This window comes from Nasonia vitripennis, chromosome 2 (assembly GCF_009193385.2).
Source record: "Nasonia vitripennis strain AsymCx chromosome 2, Nvit_psr_1.1, whole genome shotgun sequence".
In the NCBI taxonomy this organism is placed as follows: Eukaryota; Metazoa; Arthropoda; class Insecta; order Hymenoptera; family Pteromalidae; genus Nasonia; species Nasonia vitripennis.
Window position 1 is genome coordinate 18,118,551 of NC_045758.1, and position 13,704 is coordinate 18,132,254.

The 13,704-nt window shown below is 38.4% G+C and overlaps 1 protein-coding gene across 8 annotated transcripts in view; it reads right to left on the reverse strand.

Annotated features, from left to right (window-relative positions):
* Positions 1-13,704, reverse strand: part of LOC100119391 (potassium channel subfamily T member 2) — a 240,894-nt gene that overhangs the window by 124,370 nt on the left and 102,820 nt on the right. For 3 of the 8 annotated variants that reach the window (XM_031923627.2, XM_031923626.2, XM_031923625.2), the window contains exon 5: positions 12,503-12,755. The exons of the other annotated variants lie outside the window; for them this stretch is intronic. In XM_031923627.2, coding sequence (XP_031779487.1) covers positions 12,503-12,753 — 251 coding nt within the window. In that variant the 5' untranslated portion in view covers positions 12,754-12,755. The remainder of the gene's footprint in view (positions 1-12,502; positions 12,756-13,704) is intronic. 8 annotated transcript variants of the gene reach the window in all.

The following is a 13,704-nucleotide window of genomic DNA, read 5'->3' on the forward strand; positions in this document are numbered from 1 at the left end:
TAATCGTTTAAAGCGCAGTTGGAAACTGTAACACCTTCGATTGAACGAATATATCGCCTTATTGTAGTTCAGTATTTTAAAGACTTCAATTTTTTAATAACACTCACCGGTCAATTGTCATTTCTTTCATGCATTTCGTTTCTTTTTTTAATATAGAAGTTTTGCTAAACTATCAGAATTACTGAATAGAAATTATAATTTTGAGCGGTTCTATAATTTTCAAAGTGCTTTTTATTATGAATTTGTAAAAAAAGTACACGTGCAAGTAGAGAGCAGCGGTTTCAACAGCATAGTAGACACGTGTCAAGGCTACCGTGACTCACCGAACGCAAATGCACTAACAATGCGATGTTAAAGTACGACACTTTTCCACGAACGTGCAACATATTTTTGTCCATTTAAAGTCTTTTGGCTTAAACTCTTTTAAGGGTTTGAAGTACGTTAATAGGTTTTCGTTTTCTTGTTCGCATAACACTTGATATCATCGAAAAATCCGGTTCTTAAGCCTTAGTCACGATAATCAATTACATATCTTGCAAACGCAGTAGAAGCTGGATTATATTTGAAAAAAAAAGTATATAATTAATTCTTGACTTGATGGAAACCCTTAGTTTACGAAATAATCAGGGCACTCACTTTATCCGCGACTTTCATTTACGCTGCGCGTTCCTCTAGACTCGGCGTTAACAGCGCGAGAAAGATGGAAAATGCGACGGGACAGGGGGAGGGGGAGGCTCAATGCGATTAAAGGTAATATCGTTGAGAGTCCACTTCCGGCGCATTAGCTGTCGAGAGAAGCGAGAGCGCCACGATGATGGCAGTCCAGGCGCGGTCTGCTGCCATCTAGTAACTCTCTTTTTCTCTCGTCGGCTCATGGAAATTCATTCGTTTGTATTTTTTCCCGGGTCTTGTTTTTCTATTTGTTCTTATTTGAGGCGTCGAAATTATAACTGGATAAACGAAACTCAGTATACCTTGTCACGCCAACAGAGTTCGGCCGTCTAGCTCTGGCGACGCCGGCGCTCTGTAAACGTAAGTGCGCACTGGCTGAGGCGCAAATAACGATGGAATACAAGGAAACGTGAAGGGAGAAAAAAGTGAGATGTTTACTCGTTGGGTTAATCTAAACAGAAAATAAAGCCTACAATACATGAGCACGATTTAATTGAATCAAATGAAATTTGTTCGATAAAATGTTTTAAATTAAATGATGATCCACTATGACAATATCGTTAGAGTTTGAGTTGAAAGAATTTCTCGCTTTTCATTGAATTTTATGAAGTCAATTTCTTGAACACACACACTTACAAAAGTGGTTAATAAATGGTAAACGAACAAAACTAATGAGGCTGCATAATCATCTGATTGATAAATTTTGGAAAGCTTTCTGTAAAAAATTTATCAATATTCTTAGGTATTAATAAAAAATGCATATCTTTATCCATTTGAAAACAAATCACCTCGAAATGTATAGTTTTGAAAAGCATAGTTTTAATGAATAACTGAAACATCGAGTAAAGTTGAAAAACGCAGGTCTGGCCAATCTCAGGCGCTACTACTTTGCGTATGATTTCAAACGAGCCTGCAAGGGTCAATCTAATTCATAACGCGCCAGTGTAGAGATAATGGCGTGTGAGTATATATATATATATATATAGATCAGTCTGAAGGACATAGCCACCTCGTTCAAGTTGGTTGCTTGATTCTCCGCTGCAGGTGAATAGCGCTGATGGCGACTTCCTTTTTCCGACGACAGGCGCCCCCTGCCTCGGTTCTTCCATTACTGTAGCGGTCTAACGTTTTCGCTCTCTGCTTACCTACCGCGCTACAACTGCTGCTATCCTATAGATGTGTATCTACAGTTCCCTACGTAAACAGCCGGCCGATTGTTGTGTGTACGCGCACGCGCGAAAGACGCAATATACTGATTGAACCAGCGCTCTTGTTTGTGGATTCGGGTACTGAATATCTAAGGTAACAGCGATTGTTGTTTACAATGAATATTTCATGGCTTTAACAATTTAAAAATATCGAAATCATATATTTTGCCTCGATTATTTTGATAATTTTAAGTACTTTAAAAAAACTTGGATCAATTATTAGAATAAATTGAAATATAAAAAATAAAAACTGAGAAATGTTCATACATATGCAATTTTCACGAGGCAGTAATGTATTAAAACTATTATTGGAAAACGCTATTTCCGTTCGACTCTGCAGTGAAAAAGCCTGCATCCAAAATAGTCCTTTTGTGACTACGGATAAAAGCATTGAACGCAACGTAATTTCCGACATCCAATTCTCGAGTGAATTGGGTTGTGAAAGATAAACGCCGAGAGACGCTACTTACTTACTTCTTTTTATTTTTTATGATTATAATGAAAAATATATGCCTATTCAAGAACTGAACTTACACTTGAACTGAAATTTAAAAATTTACATTATATATGATGATTAATTTCAAATGCAACCAAGGAGTATTCTAAAATAAGAAGTACTACTCTTCTTGATACGGCAGATTTTGTAAGGTTTAAAGAGCTCTTCAGGTTCTCAAAAATTAACGAAATAGCAAACACACACGTGTACATGATCATATACAAACACACACACACACACACATACATATAAGTACGTATATTTGATGTGAGCTGTTGACCATTTTCTTAAAAAAATTTCAGCGGGCGTTTTTCAGTTTTTTTTGCCCTCATATGCCACGTATGCGGGCAAAAAAGATGAAAAACGACTCCTAATAGTATATTGTGTACCAAGGGTGTAAAGTGGGCTTTTTTAGGCCGAGTGTGGATTTTGCAGTACGAGTCAAGGCGAGTTAACCCGAGCCGAAGGCGAGGGCGTTTACGAGCCGCAGACGAGTACTGCAAAATCCACGAGGCCAAAAAGCCCACTTAGCCCTTGGTGCACACCATATTTTATGTAACGCGCGGACGTATTTTCGTACGTGTTAAGAGGGACTGATGTGACTATTTTTTGACACGACAACCGTGCTCTTGTCTTGTTCAAACATTATATAAAATAAATAAATAATGCAAATTTATCAAAATCAACTTTTTTTTTAAAATTACAAAAAAAAATTTTGCGGTCAATAAGGACCTTCTAGCGGGCAATAAAGGCCATTATTGCCCGCTGTTTGAATATGCGGGCAATAAAGGTTTTTATTGCCCGCTAAAATAACTTTTTTGCCCGCCAGTCAAAAAAGAGTCACTTTAGTCCCTATTAATAGGTACGAAAAACGCGAAAATCGTTCGCGTGTTACATAAAATTGTTTTTTGCCCGCAGGTCTAAAAAAATTTACTTTACGCCCGCTTAATAGGTACGAAAAGGGCGAAAATCGTGCTTGTGTTACAAAAATACTTCAATTTTATCTTACGTAGTTAAACGTCATGGAAGAAGAAATTTTATGATGATAAGGAAGTGGCGAATTCTAGTAAATAGAGCTGGATTACAATATCAGTAAATGCAGTTTGATTTGGAAATGCAAATTGATTAATCGTTCAACATCATCAGATTTGTCATTAGTTGTTATAGTAATAAAGTGAATTTGAATTTCAATGTGTCACTTATGCACTGATTAATATTAAACAGCCATAACGATCCAGGATACGAGCCATAACGATCGAAAATATCTTAAAACTTCAATTGATCATTATGCGTCAGTGAATTGCGGCATAATAATTTTAAACCAATCAGATCTATAAGAATGTATACCAATATATATTTTTATCGATGTACATAAATTTTATAGCACGTATAAATAATAAATCTGTTACAATACCGCTACCCTAAGCGGGTCTTGGGCGTTGTCGTCCAGATCGGACGGGTGGGTGCCTATCACCACTACACAGCGCGTCCTTAGGTTGCGGATAGAGGAACAGCCCCTGAGAAAGAGGTTAGCTGCGAATAAATTGAATAAGCAGCCGCGGACAGCCGATAGGAAAAGGCGTGGGTGTGATGAGCCCACACTGTCGAACGCATTCATCTAGAAACACTACCCAAGCACCACAACAACAAAAAACACTTCACATTATCTCTTATGTCTCAATCTATCTCTTTCATCACACATTACAAAAATGCGCAAAAAATGCGGGAGCGATGACAACTGCTCCGAAAGGGAATGTGTAGAATGATTCGTCACCTGGTCTTACGCGGTAACGATGCCAGCGAAGGCGCGCTGCCTTGCAGGGGGGCGTTAGGATGCGAGAATGAAACCGTAGTGTGTCTGACGACGAGTTGACACTGTCCTCGTCAAAGTCGGGAAGCTCTCATACTTAGTTCTAGAGAGGTATGGGGGTTATCACCTCTAGAACGGTGGACTCACCTGCGATCGGAACAGGATCCGAAGCACGCGGGTTTAACATAATATCATGGCTCAAAAAAATCAAATCCGAACCAAAAGGGACTTAAGGGTCGGAACTTGGAATGTTTGCAGTCTATACAGAGCAGGTGCGTTTAAAGTACTCGTAAAGGAAGCTGATAGGTACAATCTAGATTTGGTAGCAATACAGGAATCGCGGTGGCCAGATGGCGGTGTACTAGCATCGGGTAACTTCACGTACCTGTATGGGGCCGGGAGTCGGGGATCTCTAGGCACCGGATTTCTCGTAAGCAAAAGCATCATACATTCGGTTAAAAGTTTCAAATCCGTCAATGATTGGCTCTCGTACATCATTATCGAAGATGAATAGTATAGATATGTATTTATTAATGTACACTGTCCTACGGGGGACAAAGAAGAAGAAGCTAAGGATCTCTATTACGAAACTTTAGAGCAGGTAATCGACCAGTTCGCGTCTTACGACACAAGAATAGTATTAGGGGATTTCAATGCTAAAATAGGTAGGGAGGAAATATTTAGTCCTACTATAGGGAAGGAAAGCCTGCACGAAGCCAGCAATGATAACGGTATTAGGGTCATAAATTTCGCGGCGGCAAAATATCTTATAATCAAAACTACGTGTTTTAAGCACAAGGACATACACAACGCAACGTGGACATCGCTGGACGGGGCCACACAGAACCAAATTGATCATTTCCTCATTGAGAAAAGACGTCATACTAACGTTCTCGACGTAAGGGCTTACAGAGGGGCAGATAGCGACTCGGACCATTTCCTAGTAGTAGCCAAATTAAGAGCTAGACTAGTAGCGAATCAAAATAGTAAGCGAGCAAACAAGGTAGAAAGCTTCGATATTGAGAAGCTACGAGATAGAACAGAGCGAATTAGGTACCAGATAGAAATTAATAACAGGTTTCAGGCACTTGAAGAAGCAAACACATCGCCGGAGGGGAATGACGAACCGAATAGCTTATGGGGGGACATCGAAAAAACGGTAAAAGAGGCCGCGAACAAAGAACTGGGTAAAAAGAAAAAGCCAAAGAGCAAACCATGGTTTGACGAAGAGTGCGAACTCTGGTTTGAAAGGCGCAAAAAGGCTAAATTAGATAGCTTACAAAATAGAAGCGATAGGACCGTAGAAGAGTATTCTAACGTAAGGAAACAGACGAGCGCGATCTACAGAAATAAGAAGCGGGAGTATCAAAAGAATCTTATTAGAAGAATAGAAACTAACAGTAAGGAAAATAACCCCCGCGAAATGTACAGAGGAATTAACGCCATCAGAAAGGGTTTTAGGTGTAGAGCGCAATTGATGAAGGACGAAAACGGGGACCTCGTAACAAATGACAACGAATTACTGTCGCTGTGGAAAAATTATTTCGATAAATTATTAAACGTGCACGAAAATAGCGAAGAATTAGGGGACGAAATTCACACTGCTGAACCCCACGTGGAGGAACCGAGCTACCAAGAAGTAGAGGCCGCGATTAAAAAACTAAAAAACAATAAAGCCGCGGGAAATGACTCTATACAAGCTGAGTTACTCAAATATGGGGGCGTCGAGCTCACTTTCAAAATCTATAAACTAGTATGTGCCATCTGGAAAAATGAAACAATACCCGAAAATTGGAAGGAATCTATCATTATACCGATTTTTAAAAAGGGGGATAAGACAGACTGCAATAACTATAGGGGTATTTCAATTTTAGCAACGTGCTACAAAGTTCTGTCAAACGTAATACAAGCTAGACTCACTCCATTCGCGGAAAATATAGTAGGAGATTATCAGTGCGGATTTCGGCGCAACAGATCGACGAGCGATCAAATGTTTACCATAAGACAGTTGTTAGAGAAAAAGTGGGAATTTTGCGAAACCATACACCAACTATTTATAGATTTTATAAAAACGTACGACTCTATTAAGCGAAGCAAAATGTATCAAATTCTAGTACTTCTCGGTGTACCGAAAAAACTCGTGAGATTAATTCAAATATGTCTGAACGAAAGCACGGGAAAGGTCCGAGTAGGCGGTAATGTATCAGAACCCTTCATGATACGCGATGGTTTAAAACAAGGGGATGGGCTCTCTACGGTGCTGTTCAACTTAACGTTAGAGTATTCCGTTAGAAAAATGCAGGTTAGCCAGCTGGGCGCAACGCTTAATGGAACAACGAAGATACTAGGCTACGCAGATGATTTGGATATACTGGGGGATTGTAGGGAAACGGTAGCAAGAAACGCGGAAATCCTCATAAAAGCGGTGGAGTATACAGGGTTAGAAGTGAGTGAATCAAAAACAAAGTACATGATTGTGGATAAGCTAGGCATCTGCAAAGGGGAGGAAGATCTCAGAGTTGGGAATTTTACTTTTGAAGAGGTTAGCGAATTCAGTTATCTGGGTACGACCATAAATGATAGAAAGGAGATTAATGTCGAAATAAATAAGAGACTCCATTCGGGTAATGCTTGCTTCTACGCCGTGAGTAATTTACTTAAGTCGAGGCTGTTGTCTAAAAACGTTAAAATAAGAATATACAGGACAATAATATTGCCGGTGGTTCTGTACTGGTGCGAAACGTGGGCTCTGACTAAGCAGGCGGACAACCGTTTTAGGGTATTTGAAAATAAAGTCTTGCGAAAAATATACGGGCCGAAGAAAGATGAGGAAACCGGGGAATGGAGGAGACTACACAATGATGAGTTACACAATCTGTACGCGTCACCAAATATTAACAGAATAATAAAATCGCGCAGATTGGAATGGGCAGGGCACGTAGCGAGAATAGGAGACGCCCGTACGACAGCGCGTGTCATGAAGGGCAGGCCGATGGTAACGCGACCTCTAGGTAGACCTAGACGTAGATGGGAGGACAACGTAAAAGCGGATCTAGTAGAAATAGGACGGGTGGGTGTCGACCGGAGAGGTGCATCTTGGGTGGGGTTGACACAAGATAGGGCAGCGTGGAAGGCTTGCGTAGATGAGGCGATGAACTTTCGAGTTCCAAATGCCATGTAAAAAAAAAATAAATAATAAATTTTGTATGATCAATAAGAATTAACTTACTTTATTCACGTACCGGAAAAGCTCTATTAGTATCTGAATATTTCTCTGCCTGAACTACGCTCACATCTTTCTTCGCAAAAGCAGAATAGGTACTGTGTCTTCTTTCGTCTTTATTTTTTTTTTGTTTAGTAAAGGGAGGGGTCGCAACGCCCGCGAAAACGAAAACGAATGACTTTTGTTCCCCTTCGCAAAGTCACTGATCGCCCTAAGAGAAGGGCAGAGAATTGCGCCACCAACGACCGTCAGTTTCGATTAGAAACTAAATGACGAGAGAAGCGCCTGCACAAACACAACGCAATTCAGCACCGCAATGCGCCCGTTATATATTTCTCGAGTGCCTCTAGCTTTGTCTTTGCCTGATGCCTCTTCGTATAAATCTATGTAAATATATCTGCTTTCACGTTGGTTATTGTTCTGGAAAAACTTGTATACGCAGTGACATTCTTGCCCTTTGCGTATATCGTTTAGTTTCTTGAAACCCAAACGTCAGGGAGCATTTTCGAGGGTGTGTAAATCCAATATACTTGATTTATTCTCTCGTTTTATCAACACTGTACTGTCATATTTGTACTGTTACAGAGTATGAGTGAATCTATATCGACAAGCTCTGGTTTAAAGGTATAGGTGCGACCGTATAAAACTATACGATAAATTGCAAAATTTCGCCCAAATATAGTCTTTATTTAATGAATCATACTGTGTAAGTATAGAGTGCATTGTACAGCAGTACAGTATCACATGTACGACATTCACGTTACAAACGTATAGCTAGCATATTATATTGATTTTATACCGCCGAGAACGGGTGGAAAGTGGAATAAATTTACATTTTTTCAGAAGCTCGGTGTAATAAGTAGATACATCATGGAAATTGTGTAGGGTAGCTGCAGTAATTATATAGTCTGTGGTAAAAAATACATTATTTATGACAAACAACATATTTTTTAAACGGTTTATATCAATTCTTACAGTAGCGAATAAGTTCTAATGGCATGAAAAAGATTTATAGTTTAAAATCACCTTTACTGGTCTAATTTTCATCAAATAGACAGTCCTAGATTTCATTTGTCCTCTTGTCTTTCTCCATTTGCGTGCGCATGTCAATAAGCCAATTAATATTCCGGGTAGTCGGGGGGTCTCTCATAATTTTAAGTGCAGATCAATTCAGATCTACCTCTATTTATTGCACGTCTATCGCACTCATGGATAGCTTCGGTATTTGACTTTTAGAATGGGTTATTAATGATTGATTTATAGCAGGAAACTAAATTATTGACAGGCTGTACAAGGAAAAATCAATAATGGCACATATTATAATAGAAATGTGTAAATAGCGATATTTAAATGAACTATAGTTGTACTTCATGCGACATAACACATTATAATAATATGATTCGACAGTACATAATAATTTAGCATATAGGTACGCATATTTTAGCTTTTATATACTGAATTTTCATTTGTGTAGATATCTAATTGTGTGCACACGTATGAAGGGAATGTATTGTAAGAGGTCTTCATTACCGGACGTATTGGTTGAAGGTTATCCGGCAGGTTATTCAGAGGGTGCAAAAGTTGAGCAAATTTTGATTTGTAAATCGTGTAAAAACGATAGTTTAAAAGTTGCTATCTTTTTGCAATTAGTTTCGCTTGATAAGTTTAAAACTTTTTGTTCATTATAGTCCTCGTATCTATGTAATAATTTGTTTCCTATAAAAAGACATTATAATAGGTACTTCATATCGTTGGTCCCTACGAAGAGTAGCACATTTCACGGCTCAAACTAATGCTCTTTGTAGCATAAGAAAAACGTATGATAATTTAATTATTTTTGTACTAGCCATCTCTTTGAATGTAAATGTTACTATGTACCACTTTGGCGTTCATAGATATCATCAATTGTTCAAGCATAAAGTCCCAAAACCGCAAGTGTTTTCGTGAAAAGTTCTAGTCTTTGCGGCAAAGACGTGAAACGTGCTATTCTTCGCGGCTAAGTTGTGAACAGTGCTAGTCTTCGTAGGGACCGACGATATTATAATAGCTTACAATAATTCATGTTCTAAATTTTAAGAAATAGAAAGAATAAAGTTTATTATCCCAAGATGTATGTGGTTAATTGCTTAATTCAACGGCATGTACCAAGACATTTGTGTTGAATTTGCTCTGGTACATAACGTCGCTATATGAATCAAGCTCGTATTATTCTACCTCCCTCGCTCACGCATGTAAACGCATATACTCACATTCTCTAGACCTACTTCTATGTACTTTGATGTATAACGATTGAAGTAATTAATTTATTGTTTATAACAATTTCATAGACTGGAAATTGGACTAGGAATTGTGATTATTTTTATTTCATACACTATAATATCACAGTATAGACATGCAAAGTTTTATAAAATCTTTATAATTACGGAATTCAAATGCTATGTAATAATATCATTTCAAGTAAAATTAACGATGAAAGAAGGATGATCACTTTCATTTTTAGTATAAGATAATCATGACTTCATCATTTCGAGATATTCATGCATGACGACTATTCAGATTTTTTTTGGAATTCAAAAATAAACCATATGCCGAAGGCAACCACCTTGACGGTAAATTTCTATAAAATGTACATCGCGTCATAAAATCTCCGACGCCTTCGCCATGTCTATCATAAAATCCGATAAACTTGCCTCCTCGGATCTTCGAGATCGCATCAAGCTGCGGAAATCATCCTCAGTTTTGCTAATGTTTCCCCGCAACCTTCATGGTCTTACGCTTTGCGACATGTTGCAGTTGTGCGGTAGCTGCGGATGAATCCAGTAACATGTATAATGCGAGGTCGCATCGCTTATGTACATACGCGTGCGAGATCATAAAGGGTGAAAAGATGTATTAAAGAGAAAGCGAAAAAATCGCCGCCGCACGTGCCTGTGTGCGAATAAATTAACGCGAAAAGAGACATGGATGGTGCAAGGGATGCGGATTACAAAACAGAGATGAACTGCACTGATTTTTAGGCCGCTTGTAATGAAAGAGATAAATTGAGTAAGTCATAAATGTATCATATAATGCAGGTGATATCTTTGAGCATTTTTATTTCATCAAGTGCATCATTCGTTAACGCTGTTCTTCGAAAATGCAGCTAGGATTAGCATAAATCTTGTGTATACTAAAAAAAGTATACAACCCGTCAACAATATGATAAAAAGAGTTAAACCGCGGATTCAGTCTTTATCATTACATCATCCTCTGATAAGAGCATTTACAAATATTTCATACGTGCAGAGCATTTTGTAATAAGGTCTACGCTGAAGCCACCAAACGACTCATTTTTTACTTCTTCGCTCAAATGTTTGCTTTACAAGCAGTAGGATTTCCAACTCAAGTCCAAGTAAACAGAACAGAAGCAAAAAATCAGTTGCCATTTCCAGAAGTATGCAAATGAAAAGTCTTCAAACTTTATTCCCAACTTCTTCCAGAACTTTTTTCCACACAAAAAAAAAACTTCCCTCGCAGAGTATATAAATTCAAAGAGACCTTTTTGGGTCTCGTTTATTATCGAGTAAGCATTTTTCTTGGCGGGTCTTCCGTCGAACAACAAACAAACATCGAAGAAGAGAAATAATGAGAGAACGGAAGGTAGAAAAGATCTCGGGAAATACAAGATTACTCTAGCCGGCACGGACGCTAATTAGGAAGGGTTCGATGCGATTTCAGGAAAAATTGGTGGTTAAATACGCCGAGACGCCTACTCTGACAGTGCTAATCATAGGGACACTTGTTTGCCCCATGAGTGCGCGGAGTCTTTAACAGGTTTAGGATCGCGTATCTTCATTAGGAGCTCGACCCTACTGTAGACGGTCAAGAATATCGTAAAAATAGAAAAAGTTTTGCAGTAGTAATAAAGTCTTGAAAAGTTTCGGCCGTTGGAGACTTGACTTAAGGTGAGATTTAGGATACGCAAGCGTTAACTTTTAATTTTTGTGTAAATAGGTTGTAAGAAAGTTTACACATCAAGATATAATAGTTGAAAAGAATGCACGAAAAACGTTCTAAAAAATTAAAAAATATTCCTTGTCATTCGCTTATCATGGCAAGTTATCTAAGCGCATATTTAAAAAATGATGGTTTTGATCATCAAATCTCGAGAGCATTTAAATCATTACTATTGCGCGTATGCGCAATCTGTTGGTATCTACTTGACTATATTAACCTAATCTTTCATGATTAAAAAGATTCATCAAAAATATTAGGTTATTAACTTAATATTGCAAGTTGAAAATTTGCTCGATATATTTCTTTTCGTTCAGAGTTTCCACCCTCTCCCGATTTTTTTCGTCTCCTCCGGTCACGTGACTTCCGGTGAGTATTATATTAGGTATTATACACAAGAGGTTAAAGTGGTTCATCTACTTTACCGACATTCGTCTGCTACTCGGCGACACACGCGATTATATGCATATAATAATGCTATACGATTATATGCGCGATGCGATCAATGTCTAAAGCAATAGTAGCTTATTGTTTATCGAATAGATCAAGATTTTATGAATTGCAATAGCAAGGAGGATATGCTTTGTAAAAGATGTGGAATCTACCAAAAAAACTTTTTTCAAAAGTGAAAACCTTCGCAAGAAAAAGACTAATAAACGTAGTGAAATCTCTAAATATTAAAATGTCAAGTAAATGTTTTTTGCTATACGCATTAAGATATAAAATTAAAGTTAAAATTAGTTTTCCCAAAAAATGATATCTTATTGGGTATAGCAAAAAACATTTACTTGACATTTTAATATTTAGAGATTTCACTACGTTTATTAGTCTTTTTCTTGCCAAGGTTTTCACTTTTGAAAAAAGTTTTTTTGGGAGATCTAAATGAAGCGTACATATTTTCTACGGGCTTTGAATATAATTTTGGAAAATTACCCGCATTAAGTCGCTCAATATACCACATTCAAATCAAATAAAAATGATAAACAATATTCCACTTTTACCGAGACTTATGTATTTACTATCATTGTAACAACACGCTCAAAACAACTAAATTCTAATTTATTATTTAAAGAGCGTAATGATTCTGTACTGTTGCTCACCTGGGTATCTGGAAGGCGATCTCGTCGAGCGAGTCACTGGGCTGGAGGGGTGCGCGCTCGAACAGCTTGCTGGGTCCCCGGTGCACCCGATTGCAGCTCTGCATGGATCCCGCGGTTGGCTGAGGCTGGTCGCCGCAGTTCTGGCCACGTTGGCCGCCTTGACCACTGGCGCCTCCACGACGCTGACGCTTCTTGCGCGCCTCTTCGGCCTGCCGGCGCAAGTTGTGCAGACGAAAAAAGAACACCGACATGTCTGGAGGTCAGGTGAGTGCATATGCACGTTTTTATATGCCATTTCGTTTTTTTTTCGATCAAGTATGCGCTCTTTGGAGCAAAGAATGTGATTGGTAAAAATTTTTGAGTGGAATAGAATTTTGAAATTTCTTTTATTACTCAGGCTTAAATGTAAGCTCTTGTTTAGCGTTGTAAATTTTTACCAGTGTATTTTTTTTACATGCTGTGAACAACATAGATAACAATACAGAATTGGGTTAGAAGCGACTGCTATTATGACAAGCTAATTATTTTATCTACATGCATTTTGTATTATATCAAGGTATTGGAGAGAGACCAGAAAAGACAACACTATAGTCCATAGACTATAGTTAGAAGTCATTCGTGGATAACGAGTGTACATTGATGATTTTTAAGAGTTCTATAGCACATTTAAGAAGTAGTAGCAACTTTCTCATATTGATATTATCGCAACTATTTTTCCTTATCCATAGCTGTGTTTTCGGTGATGCAAACAAAGAATACCAGAAATAATCACAGATTAAAAATTACCTAACGATGAGCTTTTTCCTTGCGCGTCATTTTCACCTCTCAAGCCTTAGTCGCGATAAAATATTTTTCTATCAGCGTCGCCCGCAATCTTATAGAAGCAGCCTCTAAACGTTTACAGCGCGACATAAAGCGGAGGGTGACCTCCCTGACACGCGAACGACCACAGTTGCAGTGCATAAACAAAAGGGCAGAACACAGCGTGTAAACTCAAGTCTCCGTGCTTCGGCAGCCTGTAATATTCACGGTGTGAGCGAGCTCCACAAATTAGCCACCGCGGGAATCGATTCCTGCAGTGTACCCTGCGGCTACGAATCGCCACCTTCAGTCCGTGTGTTTGCGTGGCCAGCGGTTCCCTATTACGCATTCCAATGGCATAGTTTGCATAAAAATTTTTCGTACTTGCAATCTTAAATTGT